A 24,477-nucleotide genomic window follows, 5' to 3' on the forward strand; every position below is an offset into this window, starting at 1 on the left:
GACATATTTGGAACATCGAACGCTCCAAGGTTGATGGATTCGATCCTCGATCAGGTTGAGATCAAGACAGTAGTACCAATTAAACTACAAGAAGTAAGAGCCCAACCTTCCAGCCTCCATCAAGATAAACATTCATCATTCATACCTCATTTCATGGTGTACTAAGTTCAGAACGCAAAATGGACTGTGGATTTTTCGAATTCACATTCACTTTCTTTTATATCATGTTGACATGGAGAAACGAAATCAAGAAACAATTGTATCCCCTTTTCCATAGGGATACAATACAATTGTAGTTCACCTGTCAAGAACATCCGGGCACCAGGCTAGCCTAGTCAAGCCAATGCTGTGAGAGGAACTCCAAAAATTTACACAAACCTTAGGCCACACACTCATTCATTTGTGAATTGCCACTCAGGAAACCCCTTAGGTTTATCAGGTTTCTCATCTCCTTCCTCATTTCTCACCATGTGTTCAAGCCTCCCCTCAACTCCCCTTTTCAGAACATATCAGTACGGAGAAGTGGTAAATTTGCCCGTTTATTTAAGTCATCATCCTCGAGCCCTTTCATGATTAGTCATTCAACAATCTTACCTACTTTACTACCATATATCACTACTACAACTCATTAAACTACACGGATCGATTTGCAAGTCGGTCTGCGTTGAGGTATATATTAAGGCAAAATAAGAGCATTGAAACCCATTTTGGAAGCTTAGAAGAGAGCAAAGATACTCATTAACAATCCCATTCAAACTTCATTTGTTCTTGAAAGACAGTTGCCAAGCATAGGCAGAAATAAAGACCTCAAAACAACCACTCCCCAATATTCAACAGGAAGAAGTCCACACCACTCAGGTTCATTCGGTCACTTCGCTCCGGTTCCATCTTCTTAAGAAGCCTTCTCCGAATCTGTATCATATGAAAAGCTTCAACACCAATCAGAGCTTGACCAAGACGAGCATAACAGTTCCAGATATATAATCACCAGAAAACAGAGGCAAGAGGTAAATTACATTAGAAAAAGTGCACAAGTATCGCATAATACATGAGTGGCGTGGAGTGCAAGTAGACTATAATTGCTCCACTAAAAAAGTTGAGCTAACTGTTGTAATCATGCTTCCTACCACCAGTCAGAAGTAGTAGTAATAGGGAGGAGGCTTCAAATGTACAACTGTCTACTGAAAGAACCAGTGCATGGTCAGGAAAGTGAGGTAATATAGTGGTGAGGGCCATGAATTAAATTAGGCATGCTAAGTTCTTATGCAGTAGTTATAACCCTTATAGGAACTCGCACGACATGCTCCTGAAAATCATGAGGAACAAACAGGGACTAGTCAATCGCACTAAATGAATTGTTCTACCAAGAAATAAAAACTTGCGTACAATCTCTGGAAATTTTCAAAAAAGAGGAGAAATTCAGCAGATGATGAAAATTATGTTCAGGATACAGCAAAAGCATACAATAAGATGTGGTTGCCTGCCCAAAGACGAATGGAGAAAAGGATATACTAAACCAGTGGGACTGAAAGGTGCTTTACAAATGAAGAAATTGGTTTGATTTTTGAGCGCCAAATGAACCAAGCAGCATATCTTTAATTCATGTTCTCGTTCCTGTCAATGTTGAATTTGATTTTACATATGCTAGGCTTTTAAAAAAAAATGCCAGGCTCTAAAACATTCAACAGCATCTGATTATCATGTCAGCTCTTTTTTACTTAAGTTTGAGCTAAACCACTTCTTTAGAAGCAAATGATTTTTGTCTACGAACTTTTAGCAAATCTCATATCAATAATACACACACACACATATAATGGCATTATTTAGCTTTTTGTAAGGAGGCAAGGATTGCCACAGTCCAGTTTCCATAAAACCATAAAGTGAATTCAGATCATTACTAAATCTTGCATGCTTGGAGAATACTCAACTACAAGTTTCCCAATCCTTAGTTCTCTAACAAATTTCTTTTATAAAGAATAATCTCTCCTTAGAATCGTATAAGCATTAGTACACCATAACGACAGGTTTTACCATGATCAACTTTAACAAGCCATAAACTCTATAGCTAACAAGGACACACTGCTTGAAGCCTGAGACATGAGCATGCAGTCATGTCAGTACAGATCTCTATATCCATCACCATTCTCTATTCATATAAAGTCAGTCAGCAAGATTATTGCTACATGATGGTTCAGACACTAGCAATCTCCAAAAACTCCACAACATGCATTCACCATCACCTTGATAATCAATCAATACGTAAATTTCCATCACAAAATGGACACTATCTGGATTGAGTTCAACTATTTATAGGTTGTGTTATGCAGTGTATAGTTCAACTATTTTTGTGACTCATAGGTCATCTGATACTTTAAACTGATCTCCTATTATTGTTCCCCATATAAAATTTTGCATTCAATTTTTATGTCCACTTTCCAAGAGCTGAAGATATTGATTATCCATTAAAGTTTTTCCTAAGGACTTTGTATAACAAAAGAAGTGGTGGCCCCTCGTATACTACATCAGCCATTATTTTGCAATTTATACACATTAACTCCCATATTTTAGCAAACCAACAAATAGATGGAGATTATTCTTGTGGTAGTACTCCTACAACCACATACAGTGACACTTATGATCCTGAAGATGTTGCTGAGTTAAGAGTCCGTCGACGTGAGCAAAAACTATAGAAACTTGTGAGACTAACCAACCAGAAAGGGGTTTTCGTCAATTACAACAAGCTTTGTCAAATTTCTCCTTATTTCACATCATATCGAGGCAACTATTTGAAATTTCAAACAGTCAATGCAACCGTAACAGACACCATATGAATATATCAAACAATTCCAACTAACAGATATGAGAGAAGCATGTACTCTTTTGTTACTTCCTGTCAAGCTACTTTCTGTCTCCCTGTACATTAAATTTTATAGTCAATTTTTATCAGGTCACCATTTGCAATTACCACAGATATGTGAGATAGCACTTAAGAAGGTGATAATGGTTGATACCATTCCAATTTTATTTTCATATTCATTTTGATTTCTGTTCAAGGACAATGAAATGAATGAATCATGAATCCAATAGAAGACAATGTCAATGATATTCAATTAGAAAGGCGATTCAAGTTGAATGATTGGAAAATCCCTTGAAGCAAAGAAACATTTATACTCTATTTTCTCAAACATCTGGAAATATCAGAAGAAACCTTCTTTACGAACATGTACCATTTTCCCAAGAGAACATAATGCATTGGTCATATTTCAAACACTTAAAAGCTGAAAGAGACATAATAAAAGACCACATTTTACTACTTGTTATTCTTGCATTGAACTATTCTTATATCTACAATGTCCTTCATTGCAGCAGCTAGACCACTACTTTAGTACCATCACCTATCGAGCCCAATGAGCAGTCCATAGAGCTGCATCCCTAAACACCTAATAGTTAAACCCAAATATTACAGGCCAATACTTTCATCCTTTATACAAGGTCCAAAGGTTCTAAGACTGGAACATCTACAAGTAAGATGTCAGATAAATTAGAAACCATTTCAATAACTAGATCAAATGACCAAATAAAAGAACCATCAGGTCATTGTAGGAAATCTGCAAGAATAAATCAAGCAGTGCCTCAACAACCTGAGAGGCCAGCATTTGTAGCCAAGAGCAAATGAGAAATGAAGTATGCTATCCAAATGAGAACCAGATTGATAATGTGAAAAATCACATCTCCACTCACACAACGAAAGAAACAACTCAGTCCAGATCAGATGAAGGAAGAGTTGAATTTTGAGGAAATTGAGATAGGAACAACATCTAAATCAGAAAAAAATGTGATAGTTTCGGAATCATGATTGACATCAATAACACTTGTTTTACAGATGATTTTTGTTCATTAACAATGCAAGGCATCTTGAAATCAGATGAAGGGAGAGAGTGATTTTTGAGGAAGTTGATATAGGAAAAGGCATCTAAATCAGATGAAATGTGACAGTTTCAGAATAAAAATTGACTCCAATCGCACATATTTTTTGTTTTATAATCTCCTGGTGCTAAAGCATCCTAACATGACAGGAGGTGTTCAATATAAGGATCTCAACAATCAGCATTATTGCATCTTTTTGATCTCCTATTCCACTATGCCCTCATAAAGCTTGCTCCTTCAATGCAGATGTGCTTAGAGGTGAATCAATGAGCGATATAACTTTCTCAAACATTGGGCTATACTTTTGTTATTCTACTCCATGGACACATTGATATGCAGCATTGACACTCAGCAGTCAACTCTATTAACTCAGGCTACATGTTTTATTTCCTTAGATCTTTCCAAACCCCAAAATCAGTAGCAATATCTGGGAAGAAAAAGCATGGCAAGAGCTGAGGCACAGGATAAACAATTATTCATGAGCTGTTAAAGCTCTTCAACAACACAAACCAACAAATCCCAATGCCAAGGGCGACTGATTTCTTTCCAAATAATCAAAACTCTTAAACGAAGCAGGCCTGCAACTGTTATACCTATGGCCCAAAGCATACTAGAAAGGAGATACATCACCACAATCATTTAAATTTCATAGGAATCCTGTGAAGTCTACGACCTCCTTCCCCGACATCAACCCTATTCAACATAAACATCAGCTGTTACCATCAATCAAGTCATTTTTAGGGTACATTCACCTCTATTATCTACTATCTACACCTTTCAGAACCCTAATGTTGTTCTCATGTCTTGAAAAGCCCAAAGATTGAGTCACTTCACTTTAGTTTCACCGAAGCTGCATCCCTGAAACTTCAAGCAGTCTCTGTTCAACTATTATTCCAAGTAGGCTTATGCCAGCATTAAAGATTCAGCAATTTGGACAGATCCCTCAACAAATTAAATTTGCCCATCCACTTCTTGATGTAATTTTGTCCTATGTACGTTGTACATCTCACTTGAAATCTTCGATCAAATACTAGACCTCAAAGTCATCTCCAGGTCTCACCACTAACACAAATTTAATGCCTTCCTTGTCTCAATATCTTTTTCTCCCTCTCCATGCTTTTATCAAGCATCTGATGATGAAACTTTTCATTCTCTTTTCTCTTTCTTTTAATTTGACAGAATGATTCTTCTTCTAGCTGCATTTGAGACAGAGAAAGAAACTCTAAAAAGAAGAAAAGAATTTCAAAGCATCATTTCCCATGAATAAAGCAAATCGCAAACTAACTTTCCAGATGATGGTTTCTAACCTCCTAAAACTCCACATCACTAAGTCGCCATCATTCTCTTTTAGACACTTCATGATCTACCAAATGCATATCAACCTTAATGTTGGATATAAATTTTAAAAAAAAAGCTTGTACACACCAGACCAATACATCCACACTGGCAGTCACTTAACTAGGAAAAATAAGGGAATCAAATCATAGCATAAAGAGCCATGTGCAATGTCAGTGTCGATGAGTTTCCAGCCAATTAAAAAGAAAACAAGCTTTAAGAGTAACCATATTTTCAAATGATCAAAGAAAGATGTAAAACTGAAAAGATGAAAAAATGAAGACCCTCAGCCTCGCTTGTGTCTGCTAAGGAAAAAGAAAATATGGATAGAAACTAGTTTTATGTTTAAGGACATACTAGATAAACAAAATCTGGTGCACTTTACACAATTCCCTACCGTTACTATTTCGGCAACAGGAAAACAATTTCTCTATGCTTAGAAACAATGAATAAGAAGATCACTTTATTCTATCAAACATAAACCAGACCACAGCTTGCAATCAAGAAGGTTTGATAAATAAGACACTTAAAGTTTCTTGGAAATTCAGGTACCAATAGTTAAACATCAAACCAAGACAAGCAGCTAATCATCCCATTTCAATAGATAAAACTAACAGAGGCAGCTTTTTAGACCATCTGAACCTTGTAAATCAAATGAGGAAAAAAAGGCTCCTCTTTAACTCGAACAATTAGGAGTAATCCTTATTCATCCAGGAGCTTGTCAAGCACAAGTCTTTTTTATTTTGGTATCGCTGCAGCAAATTAACCAAACCACAATCAATCAAAGGGGGAGCAAAAAGAATAAGGGTCACGTACAAGAAGAATTCGCAGTAAAAGTTTAGCTAATCAAAACCAGCCTTGATCCATTTTGGCACCATTCCCCTATCGAAAACTAAAATTATTTATGCTGAAATCATTTCTCAGCACTACAAATAAACACCAAATAAATAAAAATACAACTGAACACAATCATTTCATTAATTACCTGTAGCTTTATCCGAGGAATCATGATAGATAGGCTCCTCCTCAGGAACAGGGTGAAGCCCTTCAAGATTCTTCAACTCCCCTGATTTTTTCAAACCTTCTCCTACATCAGAAGCTCCATCTTTTTCATCAGGGTACCTAACAACAACCACAGGACAAACACAATGATGGACACAATAATCACTAACACTCCCAAGTCTTCCTTTAGTACTTCGCCTCGCCGCCCCAAACCCCCGGCTTCCCATGATTACCGCACTCAATCCCAATCTCTCCACTTCCAAACAAAGTCTTTCTTTCATATCATGGTCTTTAACAATATGGATCTTGAACGGAATATTGGCTTCCACCAGCGGCTGCGCCAAGTCATTAGCTTTAGTTGTGGTGAGATTGTCGAAGTCATCTTCCATTTTTTGCTGGGATTCCTCGTCGGTGACCGATAAGTCGACGGAACCCCAGTCAGCGCCATAGAGAACGGAGGTGGGACGGACGTGGAGGAGGATCACGGCGTCGCCGGGACGTAGGTAATTCTGAACAGCCCATTTCACCGCGTAGGCGCTCTCGTCACTGAGATCGACGGCGATAGCTATCTTCCGATTGGCCCCGGATGTCGGTGTCCCAGATGGGAAGCGGGGTGAAGCTGGCTGGTGGAGAATCGCGGCCGGTGGTCGGTCCGACTCCGCCGGCGGCTTTTGCGGTGATGCCATGCGGAAAGGATAAAGACTATAACTTTTTCCTAATTCCTCTTTCCTTAACGGATTTTAGGTGGGCTTTAATGAATAATTTGTGGGTTTCGATTAGTTTCTGTTGTCTTCTTGGTTTTGTGAGTATTTGGAGTGTGTGAAGTGTGCGTGTTTTTCTCAAAAGGTTGTACAGGAAGAAGTACAGGGCTGTTGGAGGTGGTGGAATCTGGTACTACAAATGAACATTCGCGAAGTTGGGGATTTATGTCGAGAAAAAAGTCAACATTTTGACGTCAAACCAATCGTATTCGCCAGCTTTTGGTTTCGCTTGGTACATATTTCATTTTCGTACATTACTTGATTCTCGTCCCCCATCTCCATCGACTACCTTATCAAAGCAAGCTCAGAATTGAGATGAGTGTATTGTACTGGTGTTTCCGTTTTGGATTTGTCTATAAGATGCGAAATGAACTCCGATTAAGAAGAGCACTGTGAGTATTAGTAGTTTTTTTTTTTTTGTTGCCTACCACGATATACAGGGTTTTGCCCTGACTAATCCGTTGGTCGACCTGAGTCGCACACTTGATTGTGGTGGGTGAGTCTCCCAACAAGAGTGGGTGCGTACGCCATATTTCGAACCTGAAACCTGCTTAAGCGGAACCAAACTGCTTACCACTTGACCCAACCCCGATTGGTAGTTAGTAGTTTGGAGAAGGTGAAATTGAAGGTGCTTGAAAGTGACAAGTCGTTTTGGATCGTTTTTATTTTTTAAGTGTTTGCTATTTTGTTTTCTTTTGACAAAAATGAAGGGTGGGATTTAAAAAACAGGCAGGTGAAGAAGAATTTAAATCCAAAATCTTTAAATCTTTGAGTTTTAACCCTAATCATTAATCATTGGACTAAAGTCTCGTTGACTTAACAAAATTTTTAATATCTTTGAATTAAAAAAAAAAGAAGGAAATGTAAGTGCATATGATTAAAGGGTAAATTATTTGTTCTTAATTAGTGCCGGATAGACCGTCAATGGAAAAATATTCATTTTTTCGTTATTTTTCGCTTAAAGCACATAATTTTTCCCCCGATCATGCTATAGAATTAAAAATGATTGGACCATGTTGAGACTTGTGAATTCATTATAGCGGTGACTATCAACACTTAGGGAGTAGGGATAATCATTAATCTCCCCATATTATAATTAGGTAGATAAGATCACCTTTTAATTGAGCAAATCCACAATAAAACAAATGTTTGCTTAAAAAAACAAGCTACTCCATAATAAAAGAAGAGTAGGACAGCCGCAAAGTTTTTTTACTGTTTTTAAAATATATACGATTGCATAGATTAGAAAGCAGCAGAATGTTAGTAGGATTCAAGTACCATCTTTGGATTATTCGTCTCAAGAAAGAATTTTGTTTTCTTTTTTCAAACTATAGTTATCTAGTTATTATCAAAAAAAAAAAAACTGTAGTTATCTAGTTCTCATTTTCACATGACCATTAAGTTGTGGATGAATGTGATGAGTTGATTATAGGGATAATTTCAGAAACCTCTCTTGAGATTTCTTACTATTTCATTGGCTTTCTTGCAAGTTTTAAAAATTTCATTAATTTCCCTTGAAATTTATTATATTGTAACATTTAAATTCAATCAACAATTAAAAAATGATATAGGAGGAAGAAGATAATATGATTTTATCATTTCCCCTCATCTACTAAATATTTTAATTAATTTAATACCAAAGAGTGAGCTTTAAAAAAAAAATATATAATTAAAATATTACAAAGAGTGAGCTTTAATACCATAAAAATTTCAATAACTGACTTTAATTTGTTGACAAGAATATTTATGATATTAAAGTTTGTTCTCTGTAATATTTTGGTTGCAAATTTTTTGACTATTTATTGTTGATCATGTTTGACGATGGATATGTAACTGAAAAGAGTAATTTGGATTTTGTATTAAGTGAAAAATATAAAATTATATATATATTGATATTATATGTTATTTGATTCCTAATAATAAACAATAAATTTTAGTGTTTTTCTTTAATACGTGAGTTGGTATTAAATTAATTAAATAATATAGTAAATGAGGGGTAATAATGAAATCATATTATTTTATCTCTTCTAATATAACTTTAAATTATTGTTTGGATCTAAACGTTACGAGATAATTAATCTCAGAGGAGGTTAATATAATTTCAAAATCTGGAAAAGAGGTTAGTAAAATAGTCAAAAACCTCAGGGAAGGTTTTTGAAATTATCCCTTGATTATATTGCTACATAGTTGGATCTATTGATTCGCACATTCTCATTGGAACTCGGATCCAGCTAAAAATATTCCCAAAATAATTGCTGGCAGAATCTCTTGCCAACTTGGGTAACTACAATTGGCATTTGATGATGAATGTGGAATTTGATAAAGCATATTCTCTACTTATTTTCTTCCTTTTTCCCTATAGTAGTATATTTAGTTCCTGTTTTTCCATCAAAAAGTTTTTGGAGCCATTCCCCAGTGGAATTCAACTTTTGTTAATGGGCTTGAGAAAACGACCCATCAATGTGATTGCCAGTTGCCATAACACACAAACAATAGGAAGCCCACATCTCTTCTCGCTGGCTGACAACCAGCGGCCAGTCCCCAAATTCTACAAGTTGAGTGGGATGCACAACAGCCCATTAAAGTGTTTGGGTTTGATACAACTCAACGCCTTTCCCCATTCCTGAGACTGCAAACCAAAATTCCCTCCAAGGCCAAGGGAACCGCCCGCCTCCACCACCTCCTCTCGTCTTTTCGCTCTAGAAGTAATACTCTCCGGCTAAAGTCCGTTATTGTTAACCCCCTCTTGCTGTCGAAGGCCAACTCCCTGTTTAATGCTCCAATAATCAAAGCTTTTACTTTGATAAACAAAAGGTCTTGCTAAAGTTAGTTGGCAATTCCAGCAAACCCAGAAAACAGCTAAGAAAGTTGAGACTTTTTTTCGATTCAATTCAAGGTACGACAGCTTCTCACGCTCCATGAGAATTTGGGTATTTTGTAGGTATGCTTTTCATTGAATTTAAGTTGATTTTTGGACAGAGTGTGTTGTGCAATTTTGTTATTTCATCCGTGAGAAAAATTGAACCTTTGGAATTACGACTTCGAATTCTGATGCTGGATTACAGTAGGACAAGGCAGCAGTTAAATGTGGTTGTTGGGATCCCCTTAATTAGTTGTCAGGAATTTCTACTCTTTTTTATTTTGTTGGGGGGCAGGAATTTCTACTTGTCATTGGCAGTCAATGAGTTTCCTATAATATGGAGGGAGGATATGTTTGTTAACCTGTTTAGAGTTGTCAAATCAAATTTATATGAAACGGAAGTATATTGTCGATTATAAAAGTTGACATGAATTAGGAAGTGGCCCGGGAGAGAATTATCATTGGTAATTACGAGTAATAATAATACTTCCTTATGCATATGAAGAATTGCTTGAGAGGTTGTAGAATGAGCATGGTGGCACTTTTTTTTTAAAAAAAAAAATAGTTGAAGATTGATGTTTTGTGTGTGTGCTTGTTCGTGACTATTGAAGTGGCAGTGTTTAAAAGTAATACTAGTATGAACTGATGTAATTCTCTGATCTTGGTTTTAGGGAAAACAGTATTGAGTATTTCCAGGTTTTACTCGCTCAATGCAGATTGTTGAAGCCTTCATTGTGTAGTAACTGCTTGTACTTTCCTTTTTGCAGATAACTGGCCTTGTTGGCAATATAGCTGTGGTAAATACAGACTCTTTAGGATGTTGTCGATGGAACTGGAGAACAAAGTATCGTTCAAAAGATGCATTCGTGAAGGAGATTTGGTTATTGTATATGAGAGGCATGACAACATGAAGGCTGTGAAAGTTTGTGAAAATGGAGTTCTCCAAAATCGTTTTGGCGTTTTCAAACATTCAGATTGGATAGGGAAACCATTTGGGTCTAAAGTGTTCAGTAATAAAGGTGGATTCATTTATTTGTTAGCACCTACCGCAGAGCTGTGGACTTTAGTTCTAAGCCACAGAACTCAGATTCTTTATGTCGCTGATATTAGCTTTGTTATTATGTATCTGGAGATTATTCCTGGTTGTTTGGTTCTTGAATCCGGTACTGGAAGTGGATCTTTAACTACCTCACTTGCAAGAGCTGTAGCACCCACTGGGCATGTCTACACATTTGATTTTCATGACCAAAGGGCTTCCTCAGCCAGGTTGGCAGTGAAACAGATTACCTGAGGCTATTTAATAATGTAGTTGCAGTTTATATTGCTTGAACGAGTAGAGTCACTCCAAGTTGGAGTATTTTTTTTTATATTTGCCAGTGTATCCATTCATTCAGAAACTAAATTTATAATTTATATCACGGCAGGTACTTAGGAGTGCATGACATTGTTTTGTCTAGGCATGACTAGAATCCTAGTGGTTTGATTTTCCTTTCGGCTATTATGTAAAATGCTTAATCTGTTTCATAATCTCTGCCGTAGGGAGGATTTTGAAAAAACAGGATTGAGCAGTTTAGTAACAGTGGGAGTCAGAGATATTCAGGGTGAAGGATTTCCCGATGAATTTATTGGGCAGGCAGATTCAGTTTTTCTTGACCTACCTCAGCCATGGCTTGCCATTCCTTCTGCTGGGAAGATGTTGAAAGAAGATGGGGTCTTGTGTTCCTTCTCACCATGCATTGAACAAGTACAACGATCATGTGAAACACTAAAATCATGTTTTACTGGTAAAGTCCATTGGTCATTGTCTTATAAAGTTGCATTGTTTTCTACGTCTAAATGGTGTTTATTGAGCAGTTTGGTGCGACTTCAGTTAAAGAATGCATTAAGGGTGAACTTTATGTTAAATCTTCTGTAGATATAAGAACTTTCGAGATACTTCTCCGGTCTTATGAAGTTCGAGAAGAAAGGTTAGAAAGCTGGGAGAATCATGCAGGTGGTTCTCTTGGGTCTCGTAAAAGAAGGCAGCGTTCCACTGATGGAAGCAATGGAGTTGAAGCTTCCGTTTCTGCCACGATCGTGGCCAGGCCTTCCAGTGAAGGGAGAGGACATACTGGCTATTTGACGTTCGCTAGACTCCGGTGTGTCATCTAAACTGCCCTTTTGTCAGAAATTTTGCCATCTTGGTCAAGTTCGTTCGGTCCATTCTTATTTCTTGGATGTTCGTCTGGTTGATGGTAACATCTGATTCAGCAGCAGCTTTTAGACTGTAGGTTTTCCATTCTGTAGCAAGCAAGGATTTTTGCTAGCTACTTCTTGTCGGCACTTAACAAAGATTTCATGAAATTTTGTTCGAAAAGTGCAGTAGGTTGCCCCAGAGTAAATCTGTGGCCAAAAATATGTTTGTTACCTAGATTGTTTGAAATTTTGTTGCGTTTAGTATAATAGGAGCTTCTATGAGAAGAAATTACAAGTTTCAAACTCGGAGACATAAATGAAGTTGTGTAATTACGTGGTAACATATAATTTTCATAATGCGGTCTTATTAGATGATTCCCATACTGCATTTAGAATTGAAGCCTTCCAGTCCCAAGTTGACTGGTGGAAACTGGGGATGACTAGTACATAAACGATGAGAGAAACATTTTGCATTGACTACCCCCCGTCAACCATGTATATCACCTGTTTCTTGAATTTGTATATGTAGTTAATTGTAATAGGCATTTACCTGCCATGTTTATGTCAAATTCTGTCAAAATAGAAAGGGAATCTACAATGCAGCAGTTGTTTCTAATTCTCTGTTTGCTTATGCATTGGCATCTTCTGGCAGTAAGAAGCTGCATATCTCCATAGATATCCTAAGTCGGTCCCGTGGATGTATGATTCTAGTCTGGAATTGAATATGAAAATCCAATTGAGTCCCAGGGGAGTTTCTTTTGCTTGGTAGAAGAAGCGTAGGGGGTTCTGCCCCCTTTTCTCACTTTGCAGTCTTCCTTTTGCAGTCAAATTCGCACTATTATCAAACATCAAATTCGCACGAGGAATGTAAAGCAGAGGCTAATAATTAATAGTTAGCGATTCCATTTGAAGGGTCCAACTGCAAAGGGTTCATATTTTGTGTGCTGAGTACAGTACAGGTTGTATTGGTGAAAATGACGAATAGGAACGTGGGCGGTGGTGGCTGCCGAGCCGACTGCATGCTGCAGCAAATGGCTGTTGTTTCGTCCACTGTTTTACCGAACTACTAGCATTTTGAAAGTAAAATAGTAATAATATTATTAATTCTTAAAAATAAGTTATATGAAAAAAAAATCGTAAAAAGTACAAAAGAGTGTCATGTTTGTGTAATTAAATTTCAATCTGAATATCTTATTTTGAACACTCAAAATAGATTGAAAATAGGAAAGTTGTTGTGGTGGATTTATTATTGATTACACTACTACTATTCCATTAATTAAACCCAATCATTGTGATCATTTCAATTTCCAACCCTTTCCACGTCACCCTCCCCCTCCCCATTCCGCTCCAAAAACAAAAAAAAAAAAATGAAATGAAAAGATAAAATGTGATACTTATAAAAGTAAAAAATAAAAATGATTAGTGATAGCATCATAAGATCATACGCAACCGGTGAAAGTATTTAATAGTATTCTTGATGAGATTATTATTCAATCAAGTGGCCCAACAATTCTTACAAGTCATTAAATTGGTCAATGTCAGTTGCTTAATCAACAACCAATTTAATGTCCCGTGCCACTCTGTTCCTTTATGCTATCCGCCTCTGTTCTTAATTTAATGTCCCATCCAAATTAAGGAATAGAAAATTTTGAGGAATTATTCCCTATAACGCAAAAGGAAAAATGTTATTTCCCTGTAACAAATTTTATAACCTATAACCTATTCCCCAAAAAGAAAAAAAAAAAAGCTATTTCAAAAAGAAAAAAGGGACAAAAAGCAAAAAGAATCCAACTCGAATTGACAACAAGAAGAACAAATGAGTGATTGAGCACAGGAGCACATTCAACATTTCTTTTTCTTTTTCTTTTTTTTGTTGGCTGTGATGATTACATGGAAGGATAACTTTAGACTTAAGCAATGTTTGATAACTCAATTGAGCACTTAAATTTAATGGAATCAGATATTAACATATTCAGATCGTTTGATAATTAAAAATTGAACATGTAAATTAATTAAATGACATTAAATTTTCAAAACAAAACTTACTGTTAAAATTAAGTGATAAGTGAATTCACTGAATGTGACATGCACTCAAATATATTAAATTTAATACTTAACAATTTAATAATTTAATTGATTCAAATTTCGAATTTCAATTTTATCAAACTTACCCTAGTTCTAGTTCGGACTTCAAAGTAAGAACTGTCAACATACTTGACTTTTTTCTTTCTAGATTAGATGGGATACTCTGCTTTGATTTTTCTTCTTTTGAATTTCGCAACTCATAATTGTTCGTTTAGCCATTGAAATTCGTTCGGACAATGCCTCGTCTTCTTATAAATCATAAATTATTATAATATTTCAAATATATTTTGATGATTAGTGAATTATAGATCTATTTGTTAAACTATCTAAATAATCAGAATATTTCAAAATTTTCATCAAATTTCACGATCCTAAAATGTATTTTTTTTTTTAAAAATAAAAACCAGCAACATGACCAGCCAAAAAAAAAAAAAAAAAAGAAAAGTTTTTTTTTTTTTTTTTTTGTAGCAAGAAAAAGAAAAGATTAGGACGTTGCAATTTGTATGCCTTGTTGTTAGTTGTTGCGTACATGAAATGAGAATTTGACCATCCAAAGCGTATGGTAGCTTTTGGACAGGGTTAGGTCAGAATTAGAGTCAAAGATACTTTTGACCCCGTGGAGTTTATCTTATTATCCCACTTTCAGTGGCGGCGAGCAAAATGCTCTTAAAATGCCCATACTCGCTTTGCACACGTGGCACCAGCTGAGTGGCAGTTGTCCCATGGGCCCACATCCCATTCACGTTCCCCTGTCATCTCTTAATTGCTCGCGCCAACTATAATCCAACCCCCCAACACACATTCGGCAGCCAACCCAGCCTGAAGGGCCATTTTCGTTCCCCAGCCAGAAGATCGAAGGAAAATAAAAAAATCCATTTTCGGACGGACAAATACTGCTGCTATAAATATATCTTGGGAATTGGGAAGATTGTAATTTATCCGAAGAGAGCTAGTTACTTGCATTTTATCACGAAATAGCCTGAAGGGCCAAAAGGGTCTGCAGGATTGATGGCAGAGATGGAGAAGAAAGTGGTGGTGGCTGATCAGAGGAGGGAGAAGGAAGAGGAGGAAAAGGAGAGTTTGATGGAAAAGGTGGCAGTTTTGGATTTTGATATGCTGTGTGCGACGGTGGCTATGCAGAGCCAAAAGGGGAAGTGGGATAAATTGAATGCGGGTGAGAATGGTGATGAAGAAGAAGATATAGTGGTTTATGGTAATGGAGGAGGAGTTTTGAGGATGTGGGAAGGTGAGCTCCTTTACGATTGCTTTGATGACCGCCGCATCGCCCTTCAATCTGCCTGGTGAACGTTTTCTTCCTCTGTTTTTTTCTTTTTCTTTTGTTGCGAGTGTTGTCTTATTGCTTCGAACTTTCTCATCTGGCATGTGCAAATTTCAGTTATTGTATTTTGGAAAAGATTTGCTTGTTTGTTTATAGGGATGGAAACTTCTTCATCTTGCTTGAATCTTGTACAGCTTCTTTAAGGTTGCCCATTTTCCCACTTTTTAGAAAAAACGCGGACAAAAAAAAAATTGGTTTTTTTAATCTAATTTTATGCCTAATTTCTTTTTTCTGTTGCCAATAAGGGATTTCTGAAAGGTTTACGTTGTTAACAGCTGTTGAAGCTGTTTTTCTTATTTCTTTATTCTGCCTCATGTTTTGCGGAAACTTAGTTTGACGGTCTTTGCTCTATAGCGGAATTCTGAAGTAATTCTGAAGAGAGGGAGGGGAAGGGGGGAGGTATGCTGGGAGGTTTTGTATCTATAAATGTTTCATACCCAAGGCATATAATCATGAGCATATGGATTTAAAATATTCCAGTTTCTAGTATCGATTCACTATTTGTAAGGATTAAAATTAATGAGCTTAGTTATATTATATGTAACGTGAATTCTTTGGTTTTGCAGTTGTCCATGCTATAGATTTGGGAAGAACATGAGACGAGCTGGTTTTGGTTCTTGTTTTCTTCAGGTAATTGGCTTTTTTTTTTTGGAATAAACTCTTGAATTGATTCACACCCCATAGGCCAAAACAAAAAAGAAAAAGGAAGAAGAAGAATCCTGTGGATATATGATACAATTGTTTGACCTTAATTTCCAATCTATTCACTATAAATCTATAACCAATATAAGTCCAGTAGAACTTGGGTGTCATTGACATGGTATTTATTGTCTTATCTTCTGTCTTGGTCAAATATGGTCCATTTTAATTGCCAAACTGATGCTGACCGGTCAATTACTGATGAAATGTGAGTTGCAGAAATAGGTAAACTTATCTATAATCTCCTTAGAAAAATTGTAGTCACGACTGAGTTTGGAATTAAACTCGTGTATGTCTCTTGTATGGTGATGCCAAAAGGCATGAGATGATACAAGCTTGTATATATCCCATGTTTGTTGCTTTAGGTGTACTTACCAACAGTTAATTGCTTATGAGTTTGTAATTATTTTGTTTTTTAACTTTACTTTCTGTTTTTGTGCGCTTAAGGTTAAAATAAACTTTTGAGATTTACCGATAATCTGTAGATTCGTACAGTATGTTTCACCGGTGAAAGTACTTGGGGAGATTTCAAGTTAGGATAAAGAAAGTAATCTTAAGAGCAGGTGCCAAACCATGCAAGAAAATTTGAAAGAGTTGAATGTGTCAAACTATCTAAATGGCAATATATTATTTGTATTTCATAAAAGAATTTTTTATAACAACTTGTGTTCTTTTTCTGCAGGGATCTGTTTATATGATTCTTGTTCTGCTTGCGCTTCTCAGTATGCTCACATTTCTGGGTACAAAGAGACGCTGCTTTCTTTATTTGGCTGCTGCTTTTTCTATTTCAGTGGGAATATATTTGGGAATTTACCGTACTCAGATTAGGAAAAAATTCAATATTAGGGTAAGTTTCTTGTTCTATATTGTTGATTCAAAAGGTTTGATTATTATTACCATTTCTCTGGACTTACAAGTGATATGACCACATTAGTCAATCTTATCCTTGTGCCTAACGTTCATGTGGGCCACAGTGAGTCATGGCTGACTTAAAGCAAATTATTTTAGTTGTTTAAAATCATTGGGGTTGTCAATGTGGAGCCAAATTTTTTCAAGGCAGGGTGAGGGAAAGTAATCTTAAGAGTAGCTGCCAAACCAAAAATTTATGTGTAAAACAACATAGACAAGAGTTGCATGAGGCAAAGTTTCTCTTTTCACATGTTCAAAAGATTGTAAGAACCCAAGTGCAGTTTTAAAAGGATTTTATCTTCTTGTATTTGAGGATGAGGGGAGGTACGACTGGATAGTTTTAGATAGAACTTTATCAGTTTGGGAAAGTTGGCCATTAGAGAGGAACTTATCCAGGACAATTCTGGGGGAATTTAGTGAATGGCACGAAGGGAGGTAAATGATGTATATTTGATTTTGCCACATTTGTATGGAGGGTTCAAAACTACACTACTTGTTAAAGACTTACTAAGAAGTTATGCTATAATTTCCATAAGGTGTTGTTTCTTACTATTGTGCTTAATCTTTTCACTCCTTTATTTTCTGTGAAAACTTGGAAGCTGACCGGTATTTAATATTAACTGTCTGAATCACAAAGTCTGTTATCTCAAACAAATATGTGATGTTTCCCCAAAGATCATTCAAGACTATGAAATTGAAAAAGAACCAGCTTTCAGGGTAATCCCAGTGTTGCCCTAGCTGAAGCTGCTTCTGATGCACGAATTCTGTCATGCTAATGTGGTGGAATCCCAGAAATCGCGGACTACCTTTTTACTTTACAGAGAAGTTGTTTGCTAGTGTTAGCCAGGGTCTACTATAATGTAATGTATATCCTGCCATTCAAATGTTGTTTTCTAGGTACATTTTTTTACCGGTATTCTCTAGTGTGGTGATCTTTGTTGAACCTTCTAGGTTCATGCTATCAACCAAATATTCCCCTGGAGAGCTTGAAATCCTGCAAGTAGAATGCGACTGGTGGGGTTAGATTAAACATGAATAGACCACCTAATTCAAGGCCTATATTAGTGTCTAGTAGGCATTTTTTTCACCTCTATTTGTGTTTGTCCTTGTTTGTGAAAACATTGACAAACTATTGTCACGTCTTGTCTCTAAACTTTAATTGCCTCAAGTTTCTCTATTAGTATTTCTGGCATACTTTATCAAATTGGTTTGCTAAAAATTTGAGTGACAAGTTAAAAGAAACATGATGTTCGGGACTAGAATAGGATGAGTAATGTGATGGATCTTACGAACAGGACTAGAAGATCAAGTAATATGAAATAATTAGCGATAAAGGAACTAAGGGAGTCTCCCTAGCTCTGCTCTTCCGGGGAGGGGGCAAAAAAAGGAATTGATGTTGTTTATTATATATGGCCTTAAGTAGAGCTACTATGGGTGAACTTTAGGCTGTCTTTGTCCTTCTACTTGATAAATGATATATATTTCCAGTAAAAAAGGCATCTCAGTGAAAGTTCTGCTAACCTTGGCCATGTATGTGTTTTCTTCAGGATAGCGAGAGTTCTTTCGATGATTGTGTATACCATCTCATTTGCCCATGTTGCTCCTTGTGCCAGGTGTGTGCATATAAATATATATATATATATATATACACTTTCATGAATAATAGATGTGCTAGTTGGCTCAAATTGGCTGTGTATCAATTCAAATTAAACATTTGGGTATTATTTTGAAGTTTACTGTAATGTACACTTTGCTATGACTTGGAGCAGGAATCTCGAACACTAGAGATGAATAATGTTCAAGATGGCATCTGGCATGGTAGAGGTGATACAATATGCATAGGAAGCTACTCCGAAGGTGGTGGTAAGGCACTTTTTGAGCGAAATCCACCTCCTGTTATGTCAAGACAGTCTCCAGAGCCCCAGTGTATTTCAAAAGCTACAGATGAGAGCAGTCATGTATGGGCTGCTGAAGTTGGTCAAACTTCTCCCCTGGTTTGACCAGCTGCTGAACAATTGTAACACTCAGAATTAGCTAGCTAGCTCAGACAGAAAATCGAAGCTTCAGATTAATGTCGCACAAAAGCGAGGTGGAAGCATGAGATTCATTGCGCTGCTTGGTCTCGAGCGCAGCCTTCTTGTGGAAGAGTGGTGAAAGATTTTCAGGTGATTGAGTAGGTAGATAAAGATTACATCCGAACTTTCTGAGAGTGGGGGAATTCTTCAAGAAAAAGACCCTCATCTCATGTGTATATATGGTTTCCACGAAAATGTTGTAAAAAGAAAAAATGTATCTTTAATTCATTATTGAATATCATTAGATTTCTGGTCGTTGGTCTCGAAATTGATCAGCTAAATGAAGGGTTCTTTGAATCTATCCTATGCAACTCTGTAACTCCTGTGCTGAAGACCAGCATCGTCGTGTAAATACTTTGCATTTCTGGCTTTGTCGTTTTGTTATGATCTTGGTTTGCTTTGGACTAGTTTTTTTTTTTTTTTTCGGTTGGGGTAGGACTCAATTGCTTATTATTTATAGTTGGAAAAAAAAATACAAATTTCAGTACCCACCCTCATTTAGTAGATGATATATAGAGAAGTGCCACCCAATTCGATCTTTAGTTCTTCAATTTTTAATGATCAACAAAAGAATCCTCTTTTTTGTTGATTTTTTCCGGTTGAAAGGCAAAAAGAAAAAAAAAAAGGGGTGAACTTTATCTTTCACTTGACAAATTTTGGCTTCAGAGTACTGGGGGTCCTGGTCTTCAAAGTACTATATATGTTTCAATGACGGACGAGGGAATCCCCAAGAATTCACTGAACATTTATGTAGTAACTTCTGCCACTGTTATATAATGTTTTTATGAAGGTCTACCTTCTCTCTCTCTCTCTCTTTTTTTCAAAAGAAAAGTCTATTAGGGTTTCCGAGAACATCTCCTGAAAAAGAAAAAAGTGTACAAAAAAGTTTTGCAGCTGGAAAATTTTCGGAAGCATCAAAGCAAATGGGATGATGGTTCGTAACAATTTACGTTACACGAAAATGCTCGAGTCTGAGACAACCCGTATAGTAGTTAAGAACGTTCTTTGCCCACTGACCAATTGATGGATGAATTTCCAGGAGACTAAGAAGTCTAGTACACATAAAAGGAGTCTTGTGAATTTCTTGTCCTTATTTTCTTTATTTCTTCCACTCTCTTTTATTTTTCTTTCATTTTTTGGGGCCAAGATACCAGAAATCTGAGACTACATCGCCTTCAAACTTGGCGGCTATTGACTGAATGCTGGAATTATTTTCTAATTTGGGCTTCTACGGATTAATTAATTTTGTTTTCTCAAAAATTAGTTAAATGAAGCTCAGTAAAATCTACAACATTATGATCCATTACACTTGGGGTCTAGAACTATATCAGTCAGTGGTGTAGGGTCTATTCAAATTAGAATTATCAATGTAGGACCTATCCAAATTAGGGTTACCTTAATGGCTGGTTCCACTATGAATATAAAAAGATTAGATTTCTCTTACATTAATAACGCTAGCATCTTATTACTAAGGTGGCCTGTCTCATTGATGGTCATCATACAAAACCTGAACTTGAACTTGAATTTGGAGAGAGAGAGAGAGGGGGTATCGATAACATTAGCATCGTATTACTAGATTAGCTTGCCATCAATGGCTTGCCCTATTGATGTCCACTATACAGAATTTGGAGAGGGAATCACCTATATCATATCATGCAGGTGAACTATAACGTATCTCTCAAGATTTTCAGACATCTCTCAATCTCTCAAGATTTTCAAACATCTTTCAATCTCTCGGTCTATCGTCGAGAATCCTAGAAAACCCTACACTGAACACTTCCAAAATTTGCCAATAAAATTTTAGTACCTTTATACTTTAATGATGATTTACGACAATGCATGTCATATATTAAGGCCAATGTCACCGATTTTTTTTCTACGCCAATAACATGTAGATATATATGGGAGTAACGGGGAGACAGTATGGTACTATCAAGCCTCCTGACTAAGGAAATGGATTGTGTGTATTTGGTCCTTAGTTTTTCTTTGTAACGACTTTGGAGTAAATATTGACCCTTTTTCATTTTTTGGTAATTTTGCAATGATTGCTGATTTTGTTTTCTTCACGATTTAGTTTATATTTTATTTGGAGATTAGTGGAGAACTAATAATCAGTGAAATAGAGCACATGAAGTTGATAAGAATTAGCTAATTATAGTTTCAAATTAGTAATGACCGTGACTTTTTTTTTGAGAAAACTTGGTGATCATGATTTTGGGTTTTCCTTTTTTTTTTTTTTTAAGAAAAAGCTAAGTGGGGCCTATATGTATGTAACTTTATTTGCTTTGATAAAAAAACAAAAAATCAATGAGTCGTCAAGAACATTTTATCTTCTAATTAAGATTAAAATCTAAAATTGATAGTCCTACGTTTAAATTCTCCAACCCTTTTTCAGTTTTTTAAATCCCATCCTTTCTCCGTTAGGAGGGAAAAAAATGAATCAATGCCTTCAAAATATATGTATACTAGTACTAGGGGCACAAGGCAAGCATTCAAAATTTCAAGAGGAGAATACGTCAAACGACAGTCCCATAAAACAATTTCTAGGAGAGTATTTGTAGTAGTAGATTTTAACTTATTCCTCTAAGTAGTCTAGAGAATTAGACTAGTATTTGTCCGACTCGACAGGAGAATTAAAGTTCGAAAAAGCATGCATTGCATTCGCAAAGGGATACCATTTTTCTCTGTATACTTTGAACATCAATTCTCTTTCCCATACTCTTTACTTTAGCCATCAACTATCACACGAGCATCTTTCTCAGCAATTTCCAAGTGCGATATAAAGTGATCATTACCCTGAAGTTTCCATCTTTTTTACCCGCGATTAGGAATACAACTAGAAAATTTGACTATTACTATGAAATTTCCAGAGCATTAGCCCATATTAGGGGATACAAATGAAAAGCCTATATTTCATGTCGCTCTAGTAAGTTGTGACAATCGTTAGGCGACACGTAAGACCCAAAATTGTTTTGTTAATCATATTTTGGTGAGCAAATTAATATAATTTACAGCGTTGGTCTATGCACATAAATACCATCAACTTTGGTGTCAAGTCCAATAGGCAGTACTCTTTGTTTGGAAGCTAAAGTTGTGCTTGTGCAAGAGAGAGATATTTGGTGCGTACTGGGATGGTAAGGTCTGGAAAACAAGAGAAGCTAGCAGTTAAGAAGGGTCCCTGGAGTTCTGATGAAGATAGGAAGTTGATAGCTTACATAAAAAAATATGGGATTTGGAACTGGAATCAGATGCCTGAATTTGCAGGTGATTTTTTTTTTTTTGTTGATAATTTGGTAAATGCATACTTGTATTGTGTATAGATGATAAATGTCACACACATGTAATACTGAACATATATCCTGAATCCTGATCATTGTTGATTCTTGTTTGCTTATTTCTTGCTAGGTCTATCAAGGTCTGGCAAGAGTTGCAGACTTCGCTGGGTGAACTACTTAAGGCCTGATGTAAAGCTAGGAAACTTCACAGAGGAAGAAGACCAAACCATAATCAACATGCATGCAAATCTGGGTAGCAGGTGAACAATCATACTGAGTTTTGAATTTTCTGTTCTAACATTTGTTTTCTTGCATGCACTGCCATCACAACTACATCCCATGAATAAATTCCCAGGGCATATATATGCAGACGCAATCCAGTGCATGCAGAACTAACCAATAAATCGGGTTAATGGTATTGGTATTTGTACATTTTACTATGATATGGCATGTACCCTGTACGAGTTGTCCATAGCTTAGATTTAGTGTTTTAATTTCCTTTTCCCAGGGAAATAAGGCTAGTCTATACATCATAGATGATCAATATGATTAATCTAAGTTGCAAGGATGTCGCATGTCTACATGATCCTTAACTATCATTTGAACGCCTTTCATTATTTTATTTTCAATTTTCTTTCTTATTTATTTATATTTATATGTTGTAGATGGTCCGCAATTGCAAAACAACTTCCTGGAAGAACTGACAATCAAATAAAAAATCACTGGCACACGCGACTGAAGAAACGTCTTCTAGTCAAAACTAGTGTTGCTAATCCTGGTGCTAAATCACAAGGCACTGATGATGGAAAATCCATCCAGGAGAATTCTCCTGGAGGAAATGCCAAAGAACCGGCGACAGATACTTCTGAAGTCTCTAAACTTGAAGGCCTACTCCACGTTGAAAATTCAATAAATATTCCTCCAATTCTGTCTCCCTCTTGTGGCCACTGGGATTTTGGTGGGAGCACGCAAGAAAATACTTCCTCCACGGAAATTATTGAAGATTCTGATCAGATATTTTGGACGCAGCCATTCTTGATGGGAAATTTGAGCATGGAGAGCCAGCCATCAGCATATATACAGTCTCAGTTTGATCCTCTAATATGGTCTCAAGAACCTCTAAGTCCATCTTCTAGCTTCCTTGATTCTGGCTATTGTGATAGTATTCTGTTTAATTATTCAGAAAAAGAAGATGTTTCCTTCTTGGAACGGCCAGAATTTCAATTTTAATCCGCTTAGAATTACTTCTTTCCATGACCTGGATGAAGAGGCCTGAATAACTGGCTAGGGCCCTGCTTCTGTTGTATACTGTACTCTTGAGATACTTCTGAATATCTCTGCATGGTTAATGTAAATAATTGTTCAAAGAATACAAATTGGTTCCAGACCAACAACACTCTTAATGCCTCGCTTAAATGTAACCTAGTCCCCACCTGAAAATAACCCAGTAATACATGTTCCAGCATTAATTTTGGAGAAATACTGACGAAGAACTTCTCTTTTTTAAAACCAGTAAACCCCTATAATCTATCGGACGAGAAGACAACCTTAAAACTGTATGGTATAATCGTTAGACAAATTTCAGCTATGGAATATATATTTGTCGAATGTGCTATCTAACTGTCAAATTAACATCAATATGATCATTACAACTATTATAAAAAGTCTACATCTTATGTAGGTAAGTAATCGTTGAAAAAAGTCATTAATTTCTGTTGAGATTTTCAAGGGTGAATGACCCCAATATTTATCCAATTCTTTTGCTAAATAACTTCTGGTCCTTTAACTTCAATTTGGGACAATACAGTTCGTTTAACTTTTATTACGAGTTAATTTGGTGCCTCTACTTTAAGGAGGAGCAAAGTCGTCATTTATAGCAGACATCTGGGACATAGTAGTATAGTACATCAGAAGCCAATGTGCCCTTCGTCTTTTATTCTACAGTATTATTCTTCTCATGTCCCACATCCATCTGCATGATGCCATGATGGGAGAATTTTGCTGTATTTTGCTTTAGTAAAGTAAAGCCAGGGAC

At 36.3% G+C, this 24,477-nt stretch overlaps 4 protein-coding genes across 7 annotated transcripts; 3 read left to right on the top strand and 1 right to left on the bottom strand.

The window, feature by feature from the left end:
* Nucleotides 1–687: 687 nt before the first annotated feature.
* Nucleotides 688–7,273, bottom strand: LOC113761327 (universal stress protein PHOS32). Of its 3 annotated transcripts, none has more exons than XR_003467125.1 (3): nucleotides 6,248–7,272; nucleotides 5,905–6,014; nucleotides 688–912 (listed from the first exon to the last, which is right to left on the bottom strand). XR_003467125.1 is itself a non-coding variant. In XM_027304274.1 (3 exons), exons 1-2 carry the CDS (start codon nucleotides 6,948–6,950, stop codon nucleotides 6,101–6,103), a joined length of 747 nt encoding a protein of 248 aa, XP_027160075.1. In that variant the 5' UTR covers nucleotides 6,951–7,273; the 3' UTR covers nucleotides 688–912; nucleotides 6,079–6,100. The 3 variants fall into 3 exon arrangements, 2 of the variants coding, with proteins under 2 accessions (XP_027160075.1, XP_027160076.1); XM_027304274.1 differs by lacking the exon at nucleotides 5,905–6,014 and adding an exon at nucleotides 6,079–6,144 and having other exon boundaries at nucleotides 6,248–7,273; XM_027304275.1 differs by lacking the exon at nucleotides 5,905–6,014 and having other exon boundaries at nucleotides 6,248–7,260.
* Nucleotides 7,274–9,661: 2,388 nt separating this feature from the next.
* Nucleotides 9,662–12,576, top strand: LOC113762297 (tRNA (adenine(58)-N(1))-methyltransferase catalytic subunit TRMT61A). Of its 2 annotated transcripts, none has more exons than XM_027305684.1 (4): nucleotides 9,662–9,966; nucleotides 10,653–11,151; nucleotides 11,425–11,669; nucleotides 11,801–12,576. In XM_027305684.1, the coding sequence occupies exons 2-4, from the start codon at nucleotides 10,703–10,705 to the stop codon at nucleotides 12,034–12,036; spliced, it is 930 nt and encodes a 309-aa protein (XP_027161485.1). In that variant the 5' UTR covers nucleotides 9,662–9,966; nucleotides 10,653–10,702; the 3' UTR covers nucleotides 12,037–12,576. The 2 variants fall into 2 exon arrangements, with proteins under 2 accessions (XP_027161485.1, XP_027161484.1); XM_027305683.1 differs by having other exon boundaries at nucleotides 9,662–9,921.
* A 2,378-nt stretch (nucleotides 12,577–14,954) lies between these two features.
* Nucleotides 14,955–19,487, top strand: LOC113762562. Its single transcript, XM_027306065.1, has 5 exons — nucleotides 14,955–15,446; nucleotides 16,051–16,114; nucleotides 16,866–17,030; nucleotides 18,640–18,705; nucleotides 18,862–19,487. Exons 1-5 carry the CDS (start codon nucleotides 15,154–15,156, stop codon nucleotides 19,090–19,092), a joined length of 819 nt encoding a protein of 272 aa, XP_027161866.1. The 5' UTR covers nucleotides 14,955–15,153; the 3' UTR covers nucleotides 19,093–19,487.
* Nucleotides 19,488–22,245: 2,758 nt separating this feature from the next.
* Nucleotides 22,246–23,753, top strand: LOC113760597 (transcription factor MYB57-like). The gene is made up of 3 exons (XM_027303240.1): nucleotides 22,246–22,431; nucleotides 22,573–22,702; nucleotides 23,108–23,753. The coding sequence occupies exons 1-3, from the start codon at nucleotides 22,299–22,301 to the stop codon at nucleotides 23,670–23,672; spliced, it is 828 nt and encodes a 275-aa protein (XP_027159041.1). The 5' UTR covers nucleotides 22,246–22,298; the 3' UTR covers nucleotides 23,673–23,753.
* Nucleotides 23,754–24,477: the final 724 nt, after the last annotated feature.

The sequence above is a fragment of the Coffea eugenioides genome, chromosome 2 (genome assembly GCF_003713205.1).
Source record: "Coffea eugenioides isolate CCC68of chromosome 2, Ceug_1.0, whole genome shotgun sequence".
NCBI classification, from domain to species: domain Eukaryota; kingdom Viridiplantae; phylum Streptophyta; class Magnoliopsida; order Gentianales; family Rubiaceae; genus Coffea; species Coffea eugenioides.

Coding starts and splice junctions, on each gene's coding strand:
- LOC113761327 (XM_027304274.1), bottom strand. CDS start 6,950: ATGGCATCACCGCAAAAGCCGCCGGCGGAGTCGGACCGACCACCGGCC. Junction 6,145..6,247: donor TTCCTCGGATAAAGCTACAG/GTAATTAATGAA, acceptor AGTTTTCGATAG/GGGAATGGTGCCAAAATGGA.
- LOC113762297 (XM_027305684.1), top strand. CDS start 10,703: ATGTTGTCGATGGAACTGGAGAACAAAGTATCGTTCAAAAGATGCATT. Junction 11,152..11,424: donor CAAAGGGCTTCCTCAGCCAG/GTTGGCAGTGAA, acceptor TCTCTGCCGTAG/GGAGGATTTTGAAAAAACAG. Junction 11,670..11,800: donor ACTAAAATCATGTTTTACTG/GTAAAGTCCATT, acceptor AATCTTCTGTAG/ATATAAGAACTTTCGAGATA.
- LOC113762562 (XM_027306065.1), top strand. CDS start 15,154: ATGGCAGAGATGGAGAAGAAAGTGGTGGTGGCTGATCAGAGGAGGGAG. Junction 17,031..18,639: donor GGAAAAAATTCAATATTAGG/GTAAGTTTCTTG, acceptor TGTTTTCTTCAG/GATAGCGAGAGTTCTTTCGA. Junction 18,706..18,861: donor CATGTTGCTCCTTGTGCCAG/GTGTGTGCATAT, acceptor GACTTGGAGCAG/GAATCTCGAACACTAGAGAT.
- LOC113760597 (XM_027303240.1), top strand. CDS start 22,299: ATGGTAAGGTCTGGAAAACAAGAGAAGCTAGCAGTTAAGAAGGGTCCC. Junction 22,432..22,572: donor TCAGATGCCTGAATTTGCAG/GTGATTTTTTTT, acceptor ATTTCTTGCTAG/GTCTATCAAGGTCTGGCAAG. Junction 22,703..23,107: donor CATGCAAATCTGGGTAGCAG/GTGAACAATCAT, acceptor TATATGTTGTAG/ATGGTCCGCAATTGCAAAAC.